A 20,935-nucleotide genomic window follows, 5' to 3' on the forward strand; every position below is an offset into this window, starting at 1 on the left:
ACTACATATATGGGATCCATTCAAGTTTTTTAATTACTTGTTATATTGTTTCTCAAAAGGTTTTCATTTAGATAATGATGTGTTTGTTTTCGCTGTGTTCTTTTAACCCCTCCCTACCCTCTTCCAACTCACTGGGTATGCAGCATCTTTCTGACTGTCAGACACAGAGACCTGGACAATGACCTGCATTTGGTAAAGTGGACTGAAGGCTGAATGCCATTATCTGTGTTCTTAGCACCACAGAAGCCACCGCATGGATTCTTATGCAAACCCTAGAGAAGAGGAAAGACCCTCTGTGATGTGTGAGGTTGAATTTCCTGCCTTCAACCCACCAAACCAGGGAGGATGAGGGCTCAGTCAGAAGTAAGACCATTATAAGAAAAACAATTTTTAATGTGACTTTCCTTAGCCAGTCGAATTTATGGGGTAAGGTTCATGCTAGCTACCTTCTCTTCATATTAAAAGTTAAACAGAGTATAAATCATGCTATTTAGAGAAAAGAGAACAAAGCAATGCTGTCTCAAAGGCCCTAAGAAATCATTCATCAGGAATGCGAGTGCGTATTTGATTTACAGAATTTCTATGCCAAGCAGAGAAGTATGCGAAAACAGCAAAGCAAAATGCAGAAGCTGCAATAATAGTTTCGTTTAGCTGGAGCATGTCCTGTATCAACAGGGATTAACGATTTTAGTTTTTTGATCGCCCCCAAGATCATGTTCACTATTGATGACGCCTAAGATGTCTGTAAAGAGTCACTGCAATTGATTTATTTGTCCAGCAAACTTTTTGTCAGCAAATTCACTACCACCTTAAAAATGTCACTGACTGCTCTATGCTTTCAACACTAGAAGCACAAGCTGCAGTGAAAACTGTATTGAGCTCACCCTTACTGTCAGAATTCTAAGAAGCAATAACATATTTATGATTTCATGTTAAAAATCTCCCAGACATCACTGTTTAAATCACAATTTAGCAATAACAGAGTAACTTGAAATTATGAAGTTTTACATTTCACCATTCTGTTTTCCTCTTCACATTGAACAAAATTTGAAAGGATTAAGAGGAGAAGCTATAACATATAAATTATTCAAGAGTTCTTCCTGTTTTTAAGCTCCGCAAGACTGAGATGACAACTCTTTTGAAGTGGTAGAGAGTACTGTGAGATATCTATATATGATAGAATATAATATAAATGAAAATAAATTCAGTCTGATTATATAAATGTAGATATTCTTATTAGAATATTTGTTGAGGAATGGAATGCAGTTGTATTGATTGGAAATGACCCACTCATTCAAAAAAATTTGAGCACCTACAAAGTGACAAAAGGTAGAGATGAATAAAACAGATATGGTCCCTGCCTTCTTGGAGCTGAACAAAAGAGCAAACACATACTAAATATTTACTATACATGGTGCATTGTAATATTAGTCTATGTTTATTATTATAGACCAAACGCTGTTCTAAGTGATTTGTCTGTGTAAACTCATTTAATCCTCACGATAAATTTCTCAGGTAAGTACTATCATTTATGTGATACAGAAGCAGAGAGGTAGTTTGTTCAAGGCTCCACTGAGTAAGTGGAGGAGCCAGGATTCAACCCAAGGAGTCTGTGTTCTGTGCCACCTCTCAAATTGCTACATAATTATACTCCAATAAAGATGTAAAAAAAAAATTTGCTACATAAATAATATTTAATCACGAGTACAAACTTCTGAGGACAGTACTCTTATCTCAGTTTTGCAGAAGAGGAAACTGAAGTGTAAAGAGGTGAAATAACTCATCAAATATGAACTGACAAGACCCTACCCACCACACTACACTACACTACACTCTGCTTTACAGGCAAGATAGACACACAAGGGTCAACTAGGTGCCGTATTTAAACTTTGACCCCATTTGACCTCAAGGTAAAGCATTTTCCTTCAAACCAGATACTAACCCCACCCCACCCTCGGCAAAAAATGTCATATCGGAAAAGACATAATGTACTCAATCAATAGCTTCGTGCTGTCACCACCACGACCACATCCTTTCCTAGACTCCTATCAATGTCTCAGGAAGTCCTTCCATTAGCATTTCTCCTATATGTGAGGTTCCGATAACACATCTGAATCTTCGAGGGCACACAAGGTTTACGCTCCACACTTAAATTTACTCCCCTGATTCATGAGCTGCTTCTTCTTGAAATTTAACATTTTTTTCTATCTTTTTTGCTCCCTGATCTCTCCGGACCAAACTCATATCTTGCAGATTCCCCCTAAAATCCATTCGAAGCTCTGTTTTCCTTCCCATCACTGATGTATAACTGCTTTACAATATCACTGCTACTTATGCATGAAATGTGTGTCAGCATTTTATTCTGACTACCAAGATCTGATGCACCTTGAGCAGGAAGCCAAATTAAATAAAAAATAATTTTGGATTTATTTTGGTTTATAATTTGGTTTCTATGTTTAAGGCTAAAATATTTCCTTGCACAATAATGTGAAATGTACCTAATGCCACTGAACTGCACACGTGGAAATGGCTAAAATGGTAAATTTTATGTGATATATATGTCATCACAATTTTTTAAAATAAATAAAGAGCTGAAAGAGCTGGTCGACATCAAAAAGGAAAAGAAAAAGAATAAAACATTGCCAATCAAGCCCTGATACCAATTTACGAGATCTAACGGTTTTACCTCATAACAGGTTTTAAGTAAGAATATTTTAAGAAAATAATGGCCAGGGAATTCCCTGAAGGTCCATTGGTTGACTCCACAGGGACTTAAGATCTCACAAGCCACAGCACGACCAAAGGAAAAAAAAAAACGCCAAATTTTATTTGGTGACTATAATGGTGATCTAAAATATTTATGTATTCCAAGTTTGTGATCAATTATGTATATTTGAATAGGTAAGTTTACATGATTTATTTTTTTTAATCAGCAAATGTCCTTTTCCCCAGTCAATATCTCCCAGCTACAAGCACAGTGCCTGGTACATAATTGACACTTGATAATTATTTGTGAATGGTTGAATAAAGGATTCTTCAGGATTATAACCACTGAGCTACTTTATATGGAGAACAAAAGGAGACTTTGCAATTATATTTATATTTATCAATATAAAGTATTAGTTATTTTGAGATCTTTATATAAACAGGGAAAAATGCTTCTGCATCAGAGGTGAAAAGTAAGGATTGGAATTAGTTCAATCTATGTTACTAATGTCTCTTTCTCTATGTCTTAAGTTTGATGTTGCAAAATGAACTGATAATTATTGTAAGAATAAGATAATTTTTGAACATGTATAATATGCCACACATTTAATGCCTGGTACTATTCTAAGGCTTTACACATATCAACTCACTAAATCCTCCTAACAACTTTATGATTTCATACTATTATTACACCCAAAAAGAATAAACTGAGGCACACACTTGCACCCAAGGTCATGTAGCTGGTATGTGGTGGAGCTAGGATGTAACCCAAGTCAATCCAACTCTCAAGTCTGAGCTTTTGACCACTTTGCTCTATTGCTATTTTTGTATTTAGTCCTCACAATTACCCTAAGAGAATATTTTCATTTATAGAGGTGAGGTTTAGAATAGTTAAATAGCTGATAAACTGCAGAACTGAGATTTAAACCTGGGAAACCTGATTTCCAAGACTGCTCTTAACAGGCCAGGCAATATTGTCTCCTGAGCCAAGCTAGGTCTTAAAACTTACATGTGGTTTTAGTTCAGCCAAAAACTGGTATTTGTATTTAATTCATGATTCATGTTATTTACTATACTTTTGGCTTGTGATTCAATTTAGCTCAAGTCCATGACCTGAAGTAAATTACTTAATCTTACTGTAATTCTACTTCTTTAGATAAAAAGAATATTATGAAATTTTAATAGCATGTTTGCAATGTTTTGAGCTCAAAGAAGAAAACTGCTGTTTTAGAATTCGAACATGTTAAATTTCAGATACTCTGTATCCTCAAAATGGACATGCCCAGTAAGCAATTGGATGTATGAGTCTGGAATACAAAAGCAAGATATGGGCTAGACCTATAGATTGGGAATCTGGGAGGAAAGAGTTGGTAGTTTAAAGCCTGAGGATACTGCAGAGTTGAAGAAAAGAGAGCTTAGGTCAGAATTCTGCAGAAAATGAATTAACATTTAAGGGAAAGGCAGATTTCAAAAGCCCACATAGGAGACTAGTCAAGAGAAGCCAGAGAAGACTTAAAAAAGTTCATGAGGAAAGTCATGAGACCTAGGACTGTGGCAGAGAAGAGAGTGGTCTGCAGTGTCAAATGCACCCAAGATGATGAGAGATGAAAAACTTTTACTGACAAAGAGAGCATTGGTGACCTTGTTTGGAGCAGTTTTCTTTTAGCAGTGAGGGTTGAAGTCAGACTGTGTTAAGTTGCATTGTCAGTGTAAATAGAGACAAAGTTTCCTCCTTCAAAATATTTGGCTAAATTAACAATGTTGCAGATGAAAAATATTTGATATGATTAAAATGTTCATACTGTTAAGTGAAAAAGCGTTTATAAAACAGTGTTATAGTCTGATCCCACTTGTTCCAGTTATCTATTGCTACATAACAAGCCACCCCAAAATGTAGTGGCATAAAACTGAAACAGAAAGGAAGGGGGCAGGGCACATTAAAAGAATGCCTAACCATTGAGGACAAGACATAAACTGGTTAGAACCAACTAGGTCCAAGATGGCAGAAGATTCAACTTCCAGTAGACCTCCAGTCTCATTATACACTCATTGTAATTGTAATACATTAGCATCTAAATGACACACCCACAGATGCCATGACAGTTTCCAGGCCTACCATAAAAGGCCAAAAAGTGGGCCGTGGCCCAGTTCCTGAAAATCCCCGTCCCTTCCCCAAAATAGTTGGAATAATCCTCCCACTTGTTAGCCTATGAAATTACTCAGTCATAAACCAACCACCCCATATTTCGGGGCTCACTCTCGCCTTTTGAGATGGACTGCATTCTGTCTATGGAATGTGTCTCTCTCTAAATAAATCCACTCCTTACCTATCACTTTGTCTCTCACTGAATTCTTTCTGTAACGAGACATAAAGACCCTGAGCTTCATTAAGTCCTGAGACCAGGTGTCGGATTTCAATTAAAAGTGGGTTCAAGGGCTTCCCTGGTGGCGCAGTGGTTGAGAGTCCGCCTGCCGATGCAGGGGACACGAGTTTGTGCCCCGGTCCAGGAGGATCCCACATGCTGCGGAGCGGCTGGGCCCGTGAGTCATGGCCGCTGGGCCTGCGCGTCCGGAGCCTGTGCTCCGCAACGGGAGAGGCCACAACAGTGAGAGGCCCGCATACCGGGAAAAAAAAAAAAAAAAAAAAGTGGGTTCAAGTCCCAGTTTGAGTTCTGGCTGGGTTCGACTCCCATCCGAGTTGTGCGGTTTCAGTATGGTGTTTATGCCTACTAGTCGATTGCTTCAAAAGTGAACCCCAGTGCACTTTTTAACAAGTGTTCCGTCTTTGCATATGAACTGAACACTAAGCTAATCCTTTGCCCAAAGTTGCTCTTCACTTTTATTGTGTGCCTTAAGGTCAATCACTTCAAGTACATTACATGAATAAAACGCATTGGAATTCACTTGCCAGGGGACACATGGCAAGAACCTGAAACACTGGCTCATACTTTGAATAAACCTGCCTCTGGCACTGACAAAAACCATTAAGACCACATTTCATTTTCCATAAGAGAAAAGTGTTCTTCTGTACAAGAAAATTAGGATATGGGAAAAATGAGAGAGCACTAGGGTGAGACCCAAGTAGTGATTGGAGGAGGAGAAAATTAACATTTCGATGAGTGCTATGTGCAGTGCACATCTGACATCTCGGTTTTTTAAAAATTTTTTGCGGTACGTGGGCCTCTCACTGTTGTGGCCTCTCTCGTTGCAGCACATAGGCTCCGGACACGCAGGCTCAGCAGCCATGGCTCACGGGCCCAGCCACTCCACGGAATGTGGAATCCTCCCGCACCGGGGGAAGAACCTGTGTTCCTTGCATCGGTAGACAGACTCTCAACCACTGCGCCAGCAGGGAAGCCCTGACATTTTGTTTTAATCCTCCCAACAACTCTTCGATAAAGGCGTTACCTCTGTTCTACAGATGAGGAATCTGCAGCGCAGGGGTTTCGAGCCTAGATGGAGCCCAAAGCCACGTTTCTTCAAAACCCCACGTCGTCTCAGCAGAAATTAGCTATGAAGAAGCCTTCCTAGAATGACATTTCCCAGGATTAGAGTGGAATGTAAATGCCTAAGGCAAAACTTCGACTGATTCCTTCAGGGCCAGAACATTCTTTTTGCCTATCCTGCACTTTGCAATAGAGGGCAATACCAACATCTTTTATGCTTTTTTAAGACAGGTGATCCTTTTCTCCTTAATAGGGAAAAATACCAAGTAAAGAACAAATAGCTATTATGGAAAACAATTTCAAAAACTGTAGGGGGTTTACACTACAGTTCAAACAAGGTGAGTACAGTAAGAGAGAGACAGGGACCCCCGAGGTGTAGCGCAGAGACTGCACGTCAGAATTCCAGGTCCAGGCTGTTACTGACAAAGAATACCAGGAAATGACTTCACATTTTTCTAGACTATCAATATACGTCAAGTATCCCAGCAGGATAATCCCGGCGCCTGGACCACGCCCATAAATGCCAGTCAAGCAAAGGGGCGGCCGCACAGCGAGGCGAAACGCTCCTTCCTGCCCCGCCCCCTGCCCCGCCCCGGTCCTGCCCCGCCCCGCCCAGTGACGTCAACCGCCGGCACACCTTTGCGCCTGCGCAGACCGGACAAGCAGCGGCAGGCCGAAGAAGTTGCGCATGCGCCGAATGGGAAGTTGTTCCTTCTCCCCTCCCGCCTCTCGCTTCTTTTTTCTACAGCGACTTAGCGAGGACGTGCTTCCGGGTCAAAGGGTTTGCTTCCGGAGAGCGGGAAGGCTGAAACGCGGTGGTTAAGCGGGGACTGAGTTTGTAAGGTTCTCGGTGGGAGAAGGCTATAGCCATGGACAGGTCAGTTCTGGTGGTGACGGCCGAGCCCGGACACTTGTCCCTCCAGGGTGTTGGAGGAACGAAACAGGTGAAACCCGACTCCCAGAGGAAGCCGACGAGGGCCCGGGTGCTGACCCTAGGACTCCTTTTCCGGGCTGGGGGGACTGCACCTGATGGGAGAAAGGCCGCTTGGGTCGGGAAGGGATACGGCTAATGATAATCTCCTGGTTCCCACGGCGGCTCTGCCATCTACTCACTTTCGCGCAACATTTTTCGCTCCTGGGTTGGGCGAGGTAGGAGGTGGCCCGGCATTCGAGATGCTGAGTGACCTGCCCTAGACCACAGAGCCAGTCAGTGATGGAACAGGGATCTCAGCCCAGATTTTCTGATTACAGGTTCCAGCACCAGATAGTTATTGTGTTCTTTCTATGACCCTGGCACTATGCCAGACATCTGCGTTAAAGATGAGTTATTCAAGGTTCTTGGTCTCGGGGGAATGTGTAGTGGAGGAGACAGCCGAGCAGTACGGAGTGATAAGTATTTTGTACTGCTCTGTGGGAAAAGAAATGGGGAGCAGTGAAGTCTCCCTGTCATGGGAGGTATCAGGAAGACCTCTCAAAGGAGAATGCTTTCTAGTTGGTGTTTGAATAGTAGCAGTAGCCTACATTGAGTAACTTAAACGCTTTAAATATATTATTAGCTAATTTAATCTTTCTAACAATCCTGTGAGGATAGCTACTGTGATCCTCTTTTTACACCTAACATTGGGGCTAAAAAAGGTTAAGGAACTTGGTCAGTTAGGAAGCTAACAAATAGAAGAACCAAGTTGCCAACCTGGATCTGTGTGTCTCTAGATTCCAGGAGGCTGTTTGATGAGTAAGTATTCACCAGGTAGACCAAGGGGGCAAATGTAGGCCTCTGTAAAAGAAGCAACACGTACAAAGGTGTAAGGATACGAAAGCGTAGCCGAATGGTCACATGCAGTGTATGTTTGTATGGAGTGATGTTTTGGCTGAATATAAGGCTGGACTGGTAAGCTGGGGTCAGATTGTAAAAACCATGCTAGGAAATTTGGACTTGATTCTGTAGGCCAGAGATAGCTATCTGAAGATTTTCAAGTGGAGGAAATGCATATTAGATTCTTGTCTTAAGATACAGACCTCTTAATTCACACAATTTATTTTCTAGACTTTGGGCAGAGAATGACAAGGGCATTGTGACTACAGTAGTGCTGAGACAGGAGACACCCTTAGTGTAGTCTGGGGAGAAAAAACTTGAAGGATCATTTCTCTCCAATTTACTAGATTTCTTTTTTACTTAGCCTCCCAAGTCACCAGCTTAAATAGTGGTATCCATGGTTTGAAGTACTTTGGAAACTACAGAAGATCCTTTTAAGAGTTCCTGCAGTTTTAGGGACCTCAATCCAAAGAGGAAAGGTTTACCTTCATGAAGCAGTTATCTAAAACAGTGTTATAATATAGATTTAGATTCCACGTGTTAAAATAATTCCATAAGAGAAAATAACAAGTAAGTATTAGAAAGTCATAGAAGTCTTTGTGCAGGTAAAATGTGAGCAGGACTTTGAGGGATACGCAGGATTTGGAGCCATAGGGGCATTGGCAACAAAAATATCAAAGACTTGGCTACTGGGATGATCTGCATCTTGACTGACTTAGGATCCTTTGGTCCAATCATGATGATAAAATTTTTTTGCAAATGCTACATTCTCATTTCATTCACATGAGCTTGATTATGCCATTTTAGGAGCGGCTTTGAAGAGATGGCATCTCCTGTGATCCGGGAGGCAGAGGTGACTCGGACTGCACGAAAACAGAGTGCTCAAAAAAGAGTTTTAAGTATCCTTTGCATTTTAAGCATGATTATAAAAATTGCAACATGTTGGGAATCAGGATTATAGACTTTTCTTTTTATGAGAGATATTAAACACTAGCTATAATAATAAAATGCTGTGGACATTAGTTGTAGGTTTTTTTTTTTTAAACTTCCCAGATGTGTTATTTTGTAAGTATAATGCTGAAATTCAGTGAGATTCATGTTTCCCTGAAAATAAGGATGTTCCATTTTACTGCTAACCATCATACGGTGGTTAGCTTCTGCTGAGATTAGATTTTTTTTATTATTTGAAATCTGACTAACAACTTTTAGTTCAATGTGTAGTAACCTAAGACTGATAACTGAGAATTTAAAGGCGAGAGGGAATTATTTACTCTTTGCATAGAAAATGTGGTAGCCATAAGATACTTTGCCCTTGAAAAATGTATTCACATATTTTGTATAGTGTAAATATGGTTCATTCTATCTTTGATGGTGTCTTTTCTACATGAAAAACTTTTCTTAACTTTTCCTGTAGTTCGGGCATCCCAAGATGAAATTTTTGCTAATACTACACCAAGAAACCAGGTTATCCCCCGAACTCCCAGTTCATTTAGACAACCTTGTAAGATTTTTTTTTTTTTGCTTTTAAAGCATTTAATAATGATAACAATAATAGCAACTAATACCATAATATATATTATATTTTATAAATTATCTCTAATTAAGAACAAATAATAATGATTGCAGTTACTATTTGTTGAACTCTTACCATGTGTAAGTCACTGTTCTTTACATAAATGCATACTAACTATGACATAGGTATTATCTCTATTTTGCCAAGACTGAATGTGAGACTTAGAGAAGTTGATTAACCCAGATAACATAGCTAGGTAAGTATGTAAGTAATGGAACCAAAATTCGAACCATAATCTGCTTACTCCAGGGCCCATGTCCTCTATACTATAGTATGCTTTATAAAATTAGAATTTGGCAAATTCATGGACTCATTCGTGTCCCTTTTTTTATGCTCAGTTGTGCTATAATGAAAGCATCTCTGTTTGCAGTAAAGTTTTTCTTGGTGGGCTCGGTAGTACCAAAAATTCATGTTTAGAAAAATAAGTTGAATCTTCATATGATGGAAATGTTAATATTGAAAGTATTTATTTGGTTAGAATCTAAATAATTGAAAAGTGAAAATTATACTTTATTGTTTGTTTGCTTGTTTTCTTCCATGATCAAGGCTCACGCATTTCGAATTCTTTTTACTAACCTCTTCCTAGTAGTTACTCCAACAAACCGAAGCTTACTAAGGCAGCCAGATGTTTTCTGCATTCTTGGAACTGGAGGGAGGTCTCCTCGGCTTACACAGTCTTCAGGGTTCTTGGGAAATCTGTCTATGGTATGTAGAAAGATGGAGCTGAAATTTTCTTCCTTTTTATTAACGTAAGATATTTAGCTTAAAAGCTTTTAATGAGAATTGAAGTCTTATTTGTCATAAAGTAATTCGGTTATGTTAATTGAAATCAGGTTTTGATTAGAAAGACTTTCAGAAAACTGAGACCCTGAAGCATACTCATGTCATAGGTGGAAGCTGTGGCACCAGCGGCAGTTAGTTGCCTACAAAATGTGTTAATCTGACAGTTTGCTGATCAGAATAAATCAATTCCGATTGGTTGCTATTGGTATAAAAGCTGAGCCCAAGAAGCATAGAAGAGAAGGAAGCCAGGAGTAATCAATGAAGACTGTCATAAGGAAGGAGGACAAAGCATTAAAGGAAAGACGAGAAAATTTTGGGAGAAGTAGATGAGACACTCTTTATGAATCCCTATGGTACAATATTTATAATAGCAAAAGAAATGTCTTATAAACTGTGATACAGAATGACTTGACCTAGGTGCTTAAAATACCCTATAGAAAAAGAAAGAATTGTGTCTAACTGAGAAGAAAATGGAAGACTTTTGTTGGAGTAGTAGACTATTATGGCCCATTTAGTTCCAAAAACAAGATAAAAATGGCTCTTTATTTGGCTCTGTGCTTATTAAAAAGAGGTTTTGCATGTTAAACCTCTCCTTGTCTTAGAAGGTTAAATCCATCTTAGCAATGTTTATTACAGTCTTATGAATTTTTAGAGTGTTAATATCTAACAGTGATCTAGTCATTGAACAGTTTTACTTTGCTTATGAAACTGGTTTATTTTGACAATGTTTATTCTTATTCCTCTTAAAAACATGAGTGAATTGACTGCTTCTGTGTTTAAGCAAAAGAAAATGAGTTTTACTATTTACTGCTTCAGAACTGCAAGATTAATAGTAAAATTGTTACTCTTTTAAAGGCCAGGATAGAGTAAATATGTATTGATTATTACAAAATGTTTGGAAATTACTTTGTAGTCAAAGATATTGTCTTGATTTGTTTTGCCTATTTTATTTTATTTTTGAATATTTATTTATTTTCCTTATTGTTTTGGCTGTTTTGGGTCTTAATTGGGGCACACGGGATTTTTGTTGAGGCATGCAGGATCTTTTCGTTACGGCGCGTGGTCTCTTTGTTACAGCGTGCGGGTTTTCTCTCTCTAGGTGTGGCACACTGGTTTTCTCTCTCTAGTTGTGGTGTGTGGGCTCCAGGGTGCGTGGGCTCTGTAGTTGTGGCGTGCGGGCTGTCTAGTTGAGGTGCGAGAGCTCAGTAGTTGTGGTGCATGGGCTTAGTTGCCCTGTGGCATGTGGGATCTTAGCTCCCTGACCAGGGATTAAACCCACATCCCCTGCATTGGAAGGCAGATTCTTTACCACTGGACCACCAGGGAAGTCCCTGTTTTGCCAATTTTAATATCAGCGGTGAGAAGTGGTCTTAGATAGCCCTGAAGGAAGTACAGTTATTTGCTATGTTGATTTTACCATGTGTCTACCTGCCAAGATTTGGTTATGGACCAAAGTATTTTTCTGAATGCAGGATATCACTGCTGTGTAAGATTTTCAGTTTGATCTTTATAATAATGATGATTAGTATCCAGAAGGGAGTAAACTATCAATCAGTCTTCAGTAGCTGCAGCTAAGCTCTCCTCAGCCCATAGTTACTACCTCACTAATATATAGGGCCTCAGCACCCATCTTTAGCATTTTTCCTTGGGGAGACTGATTTAAAGGTACATTTTTATTGTTGCTCATGCCTAGATTTTAAGTAAATTTAAAAAAGCTTTTTATTACTATTTTTTAATATGTCCAAAAATACAATAGTAGAGTAAGCCTCCATGTATTTATTGCCCACCTTCAACAGTTATCAGCATACGGCTGACCTTGTTTCATCTATACCCACAAGCATTTCTCCCACATTATAGTTCCCAGATTTCATACCATTTTATCCATAAATACTTCAGTAGGTATCTCTGAAACATAAGGATGCTTTCTTTAACGTAAGTACAATATTGTTAACACATCTAACCCCTCCCTACACACACACAGAGTAATTCCTTTATGATTTCAAATAGCCATTTTATGTGTACTTTTTCCATTACAATACGTATTTCATTAAGTGTTCATACTTCTTCAGTTGTGTCAATTTTTTTTTTTTTTACGGTACGGGGGCCTCTCACAATTGTGGCCTCTCCTATTGCGGAGCGCAGGCTCCAGATGTGCAGGCTCAGCGGCCACGGCTCCTGGGCCCAGCCGCTCCGTGGCATGTGGGATCCCCCCCGGACCGGGGCACGAACCCGTGTCCCCTGCAACAGCAGGCAGACTCTCAACCACTGCGCCACCAGGGAAGCCCAGTTGTCGGTTTGCTCAAATCAGAATCCAAACAAGCTCAACACATTGCATTTGCTTGGTATGTCTCTTAAGTATTTTAATCTATAAGTTCCTCCATCATTCTTTTTTTCTTTACCATTTATTTGTTGTAGAAACTGGATCATTCATCCTGTACTATTTCCCAAAATTAAAAAAATTGATTTGAACTAGTCCTAGAGCAATAGAACTAAAGCTGGTATTAGTTTACTTATTAATATCAGCTTAAATATTACAAAATGGAATCTTTATTGGCTTTTTTTTTTAAAGTATGGAGTAGTACAAAGAAGAAAACTAAAAAGCTGGGACTGGGACTTCCCTGGTGGCGTAGTGGTTAAGAATCTGCCCGCCAATACAGGGGACATGGGTTTGATCCCTGGTTCCAGAAGATCCCACATGCTGTGGAGCAACTAAGTCCGTGCACCACAACTACTGAGCGTGTGCTCTAGAGCCCACAATGACTGAGCCCGCGAGCCACAACTACTGAGCCCGCATGCCACAACTACTGAAGGCCGTACGCCTAGAGTCTGTGCTCTGCAACAAGAGAAGCCACCACAATGAGAAGCCCGCGCACCGCAACGAAGAGTAGCCCCCGCTCACCGCAACTACAGAAAGCCTGTGTGCAGCAAGGAAGACCCAGCGCAGCCAAAAATAAATAAATAAATAAAATTTAAAAAGAAGGAATATACTGCCTTTTTTAAAAAAAAAAACGCACCAGGACTTCCTTGGCGGTCCAGTGGTAAAGACTCCAAGCTCCCAGCGCAGGGGGCGCAGGTTCAATCCCTGGTTGGGGAACTAAGATCCCACATGCCTCATGGCATGGCCAAAAAAAAAAAGCCATGATTTCCTTAATAAAATGGCCCCATGGCTGTCTTTTAAAAGTGAAAAACACATACCTATGGTCTTTAAAAGGTTTTAATAGTATTGAAGTCTTCATTCACTCAGCAGCAATAACCACATTACTTTTCTGTATCTTCCTTTTATTTTTTCAGGTAACTAATCTGGATGACAGTAATTGGGCCGCTGCATTCTCATCACAGCGTGCAGGGCTCTTCACAAACACAGAGCCCCACAGTGTAACAGAGGATGTAACTCTCAGTGCTGTTATGTTACGGGAGGACGATCCTGGAGAAGCTGGTAAAACTTCGTTTGTAACACAGTAGCTTGTCGTTTTACTAAGATCAAGGAAATTATCTCCTATTCCTGAACATCATTAAAAAATATTTTTGGGGGCTTCCCTGGTGGCGCGGTGGTTGCGAGTCCGCCTGCCAACGCAGGGGACACGGGTTCGTTCCCCGTCCGGGAAGATCCCATATGCCGTGGAGTGGCTGGGCCCGTGAGCCATGGCCGCTGAGCCTGCACGTCCGGAGCCTGTGCTCCGCAACGGGAGAAGCCGCGGCAGTGAGAGGCCCGCGTACCGTAAAAAAAAAAAAATTTTTTTTGTTAAGCCAACGAGTTATGGTAATGGCTACGACATTTGATGTAGCTCTAGGAGGTTGAGAACCTCACGTTAGTTCTCAGTTGGAGCGGCATTTTGCCGTTTAATCTTTCAGTATAAGTAGTAACCTGTTAGGTTATTAGACTAGTCTCTAATATTTTTATTTCCATATTTGTGCTGTTGAAAGAGCTTCTCTTTTTCTTTTGGTTTAATTTTTATCTGACATTGTTGACGTGTTTTATTTGGCCTGGATGCTAGTGTTGTTTCTTCAAACAGTACCGTGACTATTCTAACTTTACGTTGGTTATCACCATTCCCTTTTGGAAAAAAAATCTGCTTTTAGTGTCTCTGTACCTGCACATTATGACATAGGTTCTTCTTCATTTTATTATTATAAGCTAACATATATGAGTGCTAGTCAGTATGCTTACCACTGTATGAACACTAACTCCTTTCATGGTCCATTAAATAGATACAGTAACTGTTTCCATTTTCAGGGAAAGGAAACTGCTGCTTAAAAGGATTAAGTGACCTGTTTGAGCTCACCTGGCTAGGAAGTGATGGCACCAGGATTTGAAACTAAGCAGTTTGATTCCAGAGCCCCTCTCTCTCTCTCTTTTTTTCTGAATAAATTTATTTATTTATTTATTTATTTATGGCTGTGTTGGGTCTTGGTTGTTGCGCACAGGTTTCTCTGGTCGCGTCGAGCAGGGGCTACTCTTCGTTGCAGTGCGCGGGCTTCTCATTGCGGTAGCTTCTCTTGTCGCGGAGCACGGGCTCGAGGCGTGCAGGCTTCAGTAGTTGCAGCACGCGGGCTCAGTAGTTGTGGCTTGTGGGCTCTAGAGCGCAGGCTCAGTCGTTGTGGCGCACGGGCTTAGTTGCTCTGCAGCATGTGGGATCTTCCGGACCAGGGCTCGAACCTGTGTCCCCTGCATTGGCAGGCATATTCTTAACCACTGCGTCACCAGGGAAGTCCCACAGCCCTTCTCTTAACTCTCTGGTGACCACTGCTTCTTTGTAGTATTTGCCAGTTATAAGTACTCAAATATTGAGTGACTCAAAAGTACTTTGTACTTAATCTATAAAATATTTCATTTTTAGTGTGAACCATGGCTGAGGCCTTAAATATTATACAGTATTGTAGTAGAGTGTATGTATTTTCCCTGAGTAAAACATGTCATTTTAGTATCTATTGTAACTTTCTCAGCTACTTTGTTATGGTGTACTTAAAATATAATTCAGATGTTTCAAAATCTGGCTCATGGTTTTGTAGTAATGGTCAACAGACTACTGAATAATACATTTTGGAATCTTTAAAGACTTGTAGGTAACAAAAGACAAAATAACTTGGACTACATCAAAATATGTGTCAAAAGAACAATCAATAGAGTGAAAAGGCAGCCCACAGAGTGGGAGAATATATTTGCAAATCATATATCTCATAAGAGATTAATATTCAGTATGTAGAAAGAACTCCTACAACTCAACAATAACAGAAAACAAACAACTCAGTTGAAAAATGGACAGAGGACTTGAATAGACATTTCTCCAAAGAAGATATAAAACTAGCCAATAGGGCTTCCCTGGTGGCACAGTGGTTACGAATCCGCCTGCCAAGGCAGAGGACATGGGTTCGAGCCCTGGTTGGGGAAGATCCCACATGCTGCGGACCAACTAAGCCCATGTGCCACAACAACTGAGCCTGCACTCTAGAGCCCACAAGCCACAACTGCTGAGCCTGCGTGCCACAACTACGGAAGCCCGCGCGCCTGGAGCCCGTGCTCCGCAACAAGAGAAGCCACCACAATGAGAAACCCGTGCATTGCAAGGAAGAGCAGCCCCCACTCGCCACAGCTAGAGAAAGCCCGCGTGCAACAAGGAAGACCCAACACAGCCAAAAATAAATTTAAAAAAAAACCTAGCCAATAAGCACATGAAAATTTGCTCAACATCTGTAATGTTGCATTATTAAGTAATAATTTGCGTTAAGGAAATGCAAATCAAAACCACGAGACACCACCTGAACGCATTAGGATGGCTACTGTCAAAAACCCCCACAAAAACAGAAAAACCCCAAACAAACAGAAAATAACAAACGTTGTCAAGGATGTGGAGAAATTGGAGCTCTTGTACATTGTTGGTGGGAATGTAAAATGGTAAACAGTGGTGCTTCCTTAAAAAATTAAAAATAGGGTTACCATATGATTTAGCAATTCTGCCTCTTGGGTATATACCTAAATTCTGCCTTTGGGGTATATACCCAAAAGAAGTGAAAACAGGATTTTAAAGAGATTTGTGTTCCCTTATTTGTAGCCCCATTATTCATAATGGCTAAAAGGTAGAAGCAACCCAAATGTCCATTGATGGATGAAGGATAAATAAAATGTGGTATATACTTACAGTGGCATATAATTCAGACACATGCTACAACGTGAATGTACTTTGAGGACATTATGCTAAATGAAATAAACCAGTGGCATAGGGACAAATACTGTATGATTCCACATATGTGAGGCACCTAGAGTAGTCAAACTCATAGACATAGAAAGTAGAATAATGGTTGCCAAGGTCTAGGGAAAGGGGAGAATGGGGAGTTATAGTTTTAGGATTTTTTTTTCTTTTTTTTTTTTGAGGTGTAATTGACATAACATTCTGTAAGTTTAAGGTATACAACATATTGCTTTGATACACTTGCATATTATTAGTGTTAGCTGATACCTCCATTGTACTTTCACATCACATAATCATAATTTCTGTGGTGAGAACATTTAAGATCTAGTCTCCTAGCAACTTTCAACTAATACAGGTTTATTGATTATAGTCAATGCTGTGCATTAGATTTCCAGAATTTACTCATCTTCTAACTGCAAATTTGTACCCTTTAACCAACATCTCTCAATTCCCCCACTCTCTAGTCCCTGGAAACCACCATTCCACTCTCTGTTTCTATGAGTTTGGCTTTTTTAGATTTCCTCATGAGTGATATAGTACAGTATTTGTCTCTCTCTGTCAGATTTATCTTACTTAATGCCTTCAGGGTCTATCCAGGGTCTGTCCTGTCACAAATAGCGGGATCACTTTCTTTCTCATGGCTGAATAATATTCTGTTGTGTATATATACCACTTCTTTATCCATTTATCCGGTGATGGACACTTAGGGTTTTTCCCTGTCTTGGCTGTTATGAATAATGCTGCAGTAAGTGTGGAAGTACAGATACCTTTTTGAAAGCCTGTTTTCATTTCCTTTGAATATATACCCGGAAGTGGTATTGCTGGATCATATGGTAGTTCTATTTTTAATTTTTGAGGAACCTCCATACTGTTTTCCATAGTGGCTGAACCAGTTTACATTCTCATCAATAGTGCACAAAGGTTCCCTTTTCTCCACATCTTCACCAACACTTGTTATTTCTTGTGTTATTGATGATAGCCATTCTAACAGACGTGAGGTGATATCTCATTGTAGTTTTGATTTGTATTTCCCTGATGATTAGCGATGTTGAGCATCTTTTCAGGTACCTGTTGGCCATTTGTATGTCTTTTGAAGAATGTCTGTTCAGTTCCTCTGCCTATTTTTTTTTGCTGTACGCGGGCCTCTCACTGTCGTGGCCTCTCCCGTTGCAGAGCACAGGCCCCGGACGCACAGGCTGAGCCTCCATGGCTCACAGGCCCAGCCGCTCCGCGGCATGTGGGATCTTCCTGGACCGGGGCACGAACCCGTGTCCCCTGCATCGGCAGACGGACTCTCAACCACTGCACCACCAGGGAAGCCCCTCCTCTGCCTATTTTTAAATCGGATTGTTTGTTTTTGAATTTTATGAATTCTTTATATATTTTGGAGATTAACTTCTTATCAGGTATATAGTTTGCAAATATTTTCTCTCATTCCATAGGTTGCCATTTCATTTTGTTGATTGTTTGTTTAGTTGTATAGAGCCTTTTAGTTTGATATAGTCCCACTTGTTGATTTTTTGCTTTCATTGCTTGTGCTTTTGGTATCTTATCCAAAAAGTATTGCCAAGACCAGTGTCAAGGAACTTTTTCCCTACTTTTTTTTTCTAGGAATTTTACAGTTTCAGGTCTTATTTAAGTTTTTAATTCATTTCAAGTTCATTTTTATGAGTGGTGTAAGATAGGGGTCTGAGTTTGTTTTTCTGCATGCGATTATCCAGTTTTTCCAGCACCATTTATTAAAGAAACTATCCTTTCCCCATTCAATATTCTTGGCTCCCTTGTCAAATATTAATTCACCATATATGTAGGAGTTTATTTCTGGACTCTCCATTCTTTTCCATTGGTTTATGTGTCTATTTTAATGCCAGTACTGTTTTGAATGCTATAGCTTTGTAGTGTAGTTTGAAATCAGGAAGTGTGATGCCTCCTGCTTAGTTTTTTTTCAGGATTGCCTTGGCTATCCTGAGTTTAGTTTTGCAAAATGCAGAGTTCTGTGGTCCCATGGTGGTGATGGTAGCACAGCACTGTGTATGTACTTACTGCTACTGAACTGTACGCTTAAAAATGGTTAAAATGGTAAATTTTGTTATGTATATTTTACCACAATTATATATTTTTAAAAATATAGCAGTTTAAAAAAAGGATTTGTAGCTATGTTTTTAAGTTTTTAAAACAAACAGAATTACCTAGAAGTATGTCATTTAACTCTTTCTGTTCCTTTTCTTTTTAATGTGTTCTAGCATCCATGAGTATGTTTTCTGATTTCCTGCAGTCTTTTTTGAAGCACTCTTCAACTACAGTTTTTGACCTTGTGGAAGAGTATGAAAACATTTGTAGTAGTCAGGTAAGTTAATTTCACTGCATTGCTGGTCAGACTTCAGTACTCTTTAAGTTTTTTTTGAACAGCATCAACTTGTGAATTTCTATACTATATTTAAGGAGGATGTCTTGGGGTGTAGTGACAAGTGTGGCATGGTTAGAAGGTCGGCCAGAGCAGCTCTGCTTTTTACATGTTGAGAGTCCATATAATATTTCTTTTAAGGACAAAAGGATTCTGCATCTTTGAAAAAGGAAAACCCAAAATATACAAAGAACTTAAAACTCTACAGTAAGAAAATGAACAATCTAACTGAGAAATGGACAAAACATGTAAACAGACACATCACCAGAGAAGATCTATAGATGGCAAATAAGTATGGGAAAAGATGCTTAACATCATATGTCAACACAACATTATAAATCAACTATACTCCAATATAAAATAAAAATTAAAAAAAAACACATCATATATCATTAGGAAATAGCAAATTAAAACAACAAGATGCAACTATACACCTGTTAGAATGAACAAAATCCAAAACACTAACAAAACCAAATGCTGGCAAGGGTGTAGAACAAGAATTCTCATTCATTGCTGGTGGGAATGGAAAATGATACAGCCACTTTGGAAGACAGTGTCTCAGTTTCTTACAAAACTAAACATACTCTTACCATGTAACCTAACGTTCATACTCTTTGGTATTTACCCAAAAGAGTTTAAAATATATGTCCACACAAAAGCCTGCACATAGATGTTTATAGCAGCTTTATTCATAATAGCCTAAATATGGAAGCAGTCAAGATGTCCTTCAGTAAGTGAATGGGTAAATCAACTGTGGTTCATCCAGACAGTGGAATATTATACAGCCCTTAAAAGTAATGGGCTATCAAGCCATAAAGAGATGAGGATTAACCCGAAATGCATATCACTAAGTGAAAGAAGCCAATATGCAAAGGCTACATATGGTGTGATTGCAACTAGACGATATTCTGGAAAAGGGAAAACTTAAAGAGAATAAAAAGATCAGCAGTTGCCAGGGTTCAAAGGGCGGTAAGGATAGAAAGTGGAGCACACTGGTTTTTTATTGGAGTGATATTATTCTGTGTGATATTATTATGAGGGATACATGTCATTATACATTTGTCAAAACCCATAGAATGTACAACACCAAGAGTGAACCCTTGTGTAAACTATGGACTTTCAGTAGTAATGACATGTCAATGTAGCTTCAGTGACTGTAACAAACGTACCACTCTGGTACTGGATATTGATAGTGGGGGGTTAGGTTGTGTGTATTTGGGGGCAGAAAGTAATGGGAACTCGCTGTACTTCCTACTCAGTTTTGCTGTGAACCTAAAACTGCTTAAAAAATTAAGTCTCTTCGAAAGGAAAGGAAAGGACTTCAAGAAACTATTGCATTCAAGAATAATTGAAATAATAGTAATAGCCAATATTTTTTGAGCATTTAATATTAGTTCAATAATCAGTTTATGAATTGTTCCATTATAAAAGCAGTAGCTTCATTAAATAACAAAAACAATAATAATCACCTAGTGAATCACTGGAGTTAGGATTCCAATAGAGAATTTATTAAAGGAATGAGAAATACAGATAATACTTTTATTAAACACTGGCCTTAAGACAGAAGTAACATTATTTTTTGAATACTTTTTAAAGGGTGGGGAAACCTGTTGTTTTGGTAGTGATTCTTCATTTTCTGAATGAGACCAATCCTGTTTCTTAATTGCCCTTGATAAGGAGGTAATATTCATAACCTTTGAGAAAGGTTTCTTTTACCTTGGGTCCTTAAACCTCCTATTAAATAATTTGGTGTGTGTTTCTGTGAAGAACATCCATATCTTTCATTAGACTTCTGCAAAAAGTCCTCAAATGGTTAAGAACTACTGTTTTACAGCAAGGAGGGATTTTGGTTAAGGTTTGGTTAGAAATGACAATGTTTTGGTACCAGTCTTAGGAAAATATTTTTCTTGATTTTTTTATATGGTATAAATTTTTCAGATAAAACTTGAAGATACCTTATTTTTAATTTTCATTGCTGCTCTGTTGGTTCATGTTATGATTTTGTTGGGTGTAGGTTAGATT

General features: G+C 39.3%; 1 protein-coding gene across 5 annotated transcripts in view; it reads left to right on the top strand.

Moving 5' to 3' along the window:
* Nucleotides 1-6,901: 6,901 nt before the first annotated feature.
* NUP107 (nucleoporin 107) overlaps nt 6,902-20,935 on the top strand; it is a 45,232-nt gene continuing 31,198 nt past the window's right edge. The window contains exons 1-6 of one of the 5 annotated variants that reach the window (XM_027106959.1): nt 6,902-7,029; nt 8,773-8,864; nt 9,380-9,466; nt 10,128-10,243; nt 13,613-13,757; nt 18,753-18,856. In XM_027106959.1, coding sequence (XP_026962760.1) covers nt 7,022-7,029; nt 8,773-8,864; nt 9,380-9,466; nt 10,128-10,243; nt 13,613-13,757; nt 18,753-18,856 — 552 coding nt within the window. In that variant the 5' untranslated portion in view covers nt 6,902-7,021. Of the gene's footprint in view, nt 7,097-8,772; nt 8,865-9,379; nt 9,467-9,660; nt 9,735-10,084; nt 10,244-13,612; nt 13,758-18,752; nt 18,857-20,935 lie in introns of those variants that run through there. The other 4 variants (XM_027106958.1, XM_027106961.1, XM_027106963.1 and 1 more) reach the window with 4 other exon arrangements.

This window comes from Aethalodelphis obliquidens, unplaced genomic scaffold (genome assembly GCF_003676395.1).
Source record: "Aethalodelphis obliquidens isolate GAN/ISIS:26980383/991018 unplaced genomic scaffold, ASM367639v1 scaffold8, whole genome shotgun sequence".
Taxonomy (NCBI): domain Eukaryota; kingdom Metazoa; phylum Chordata; class Mammalia; order Artiodactyla; family Delphinidae; genus Aethalodelphis; species Aethalodelphis obliquidens.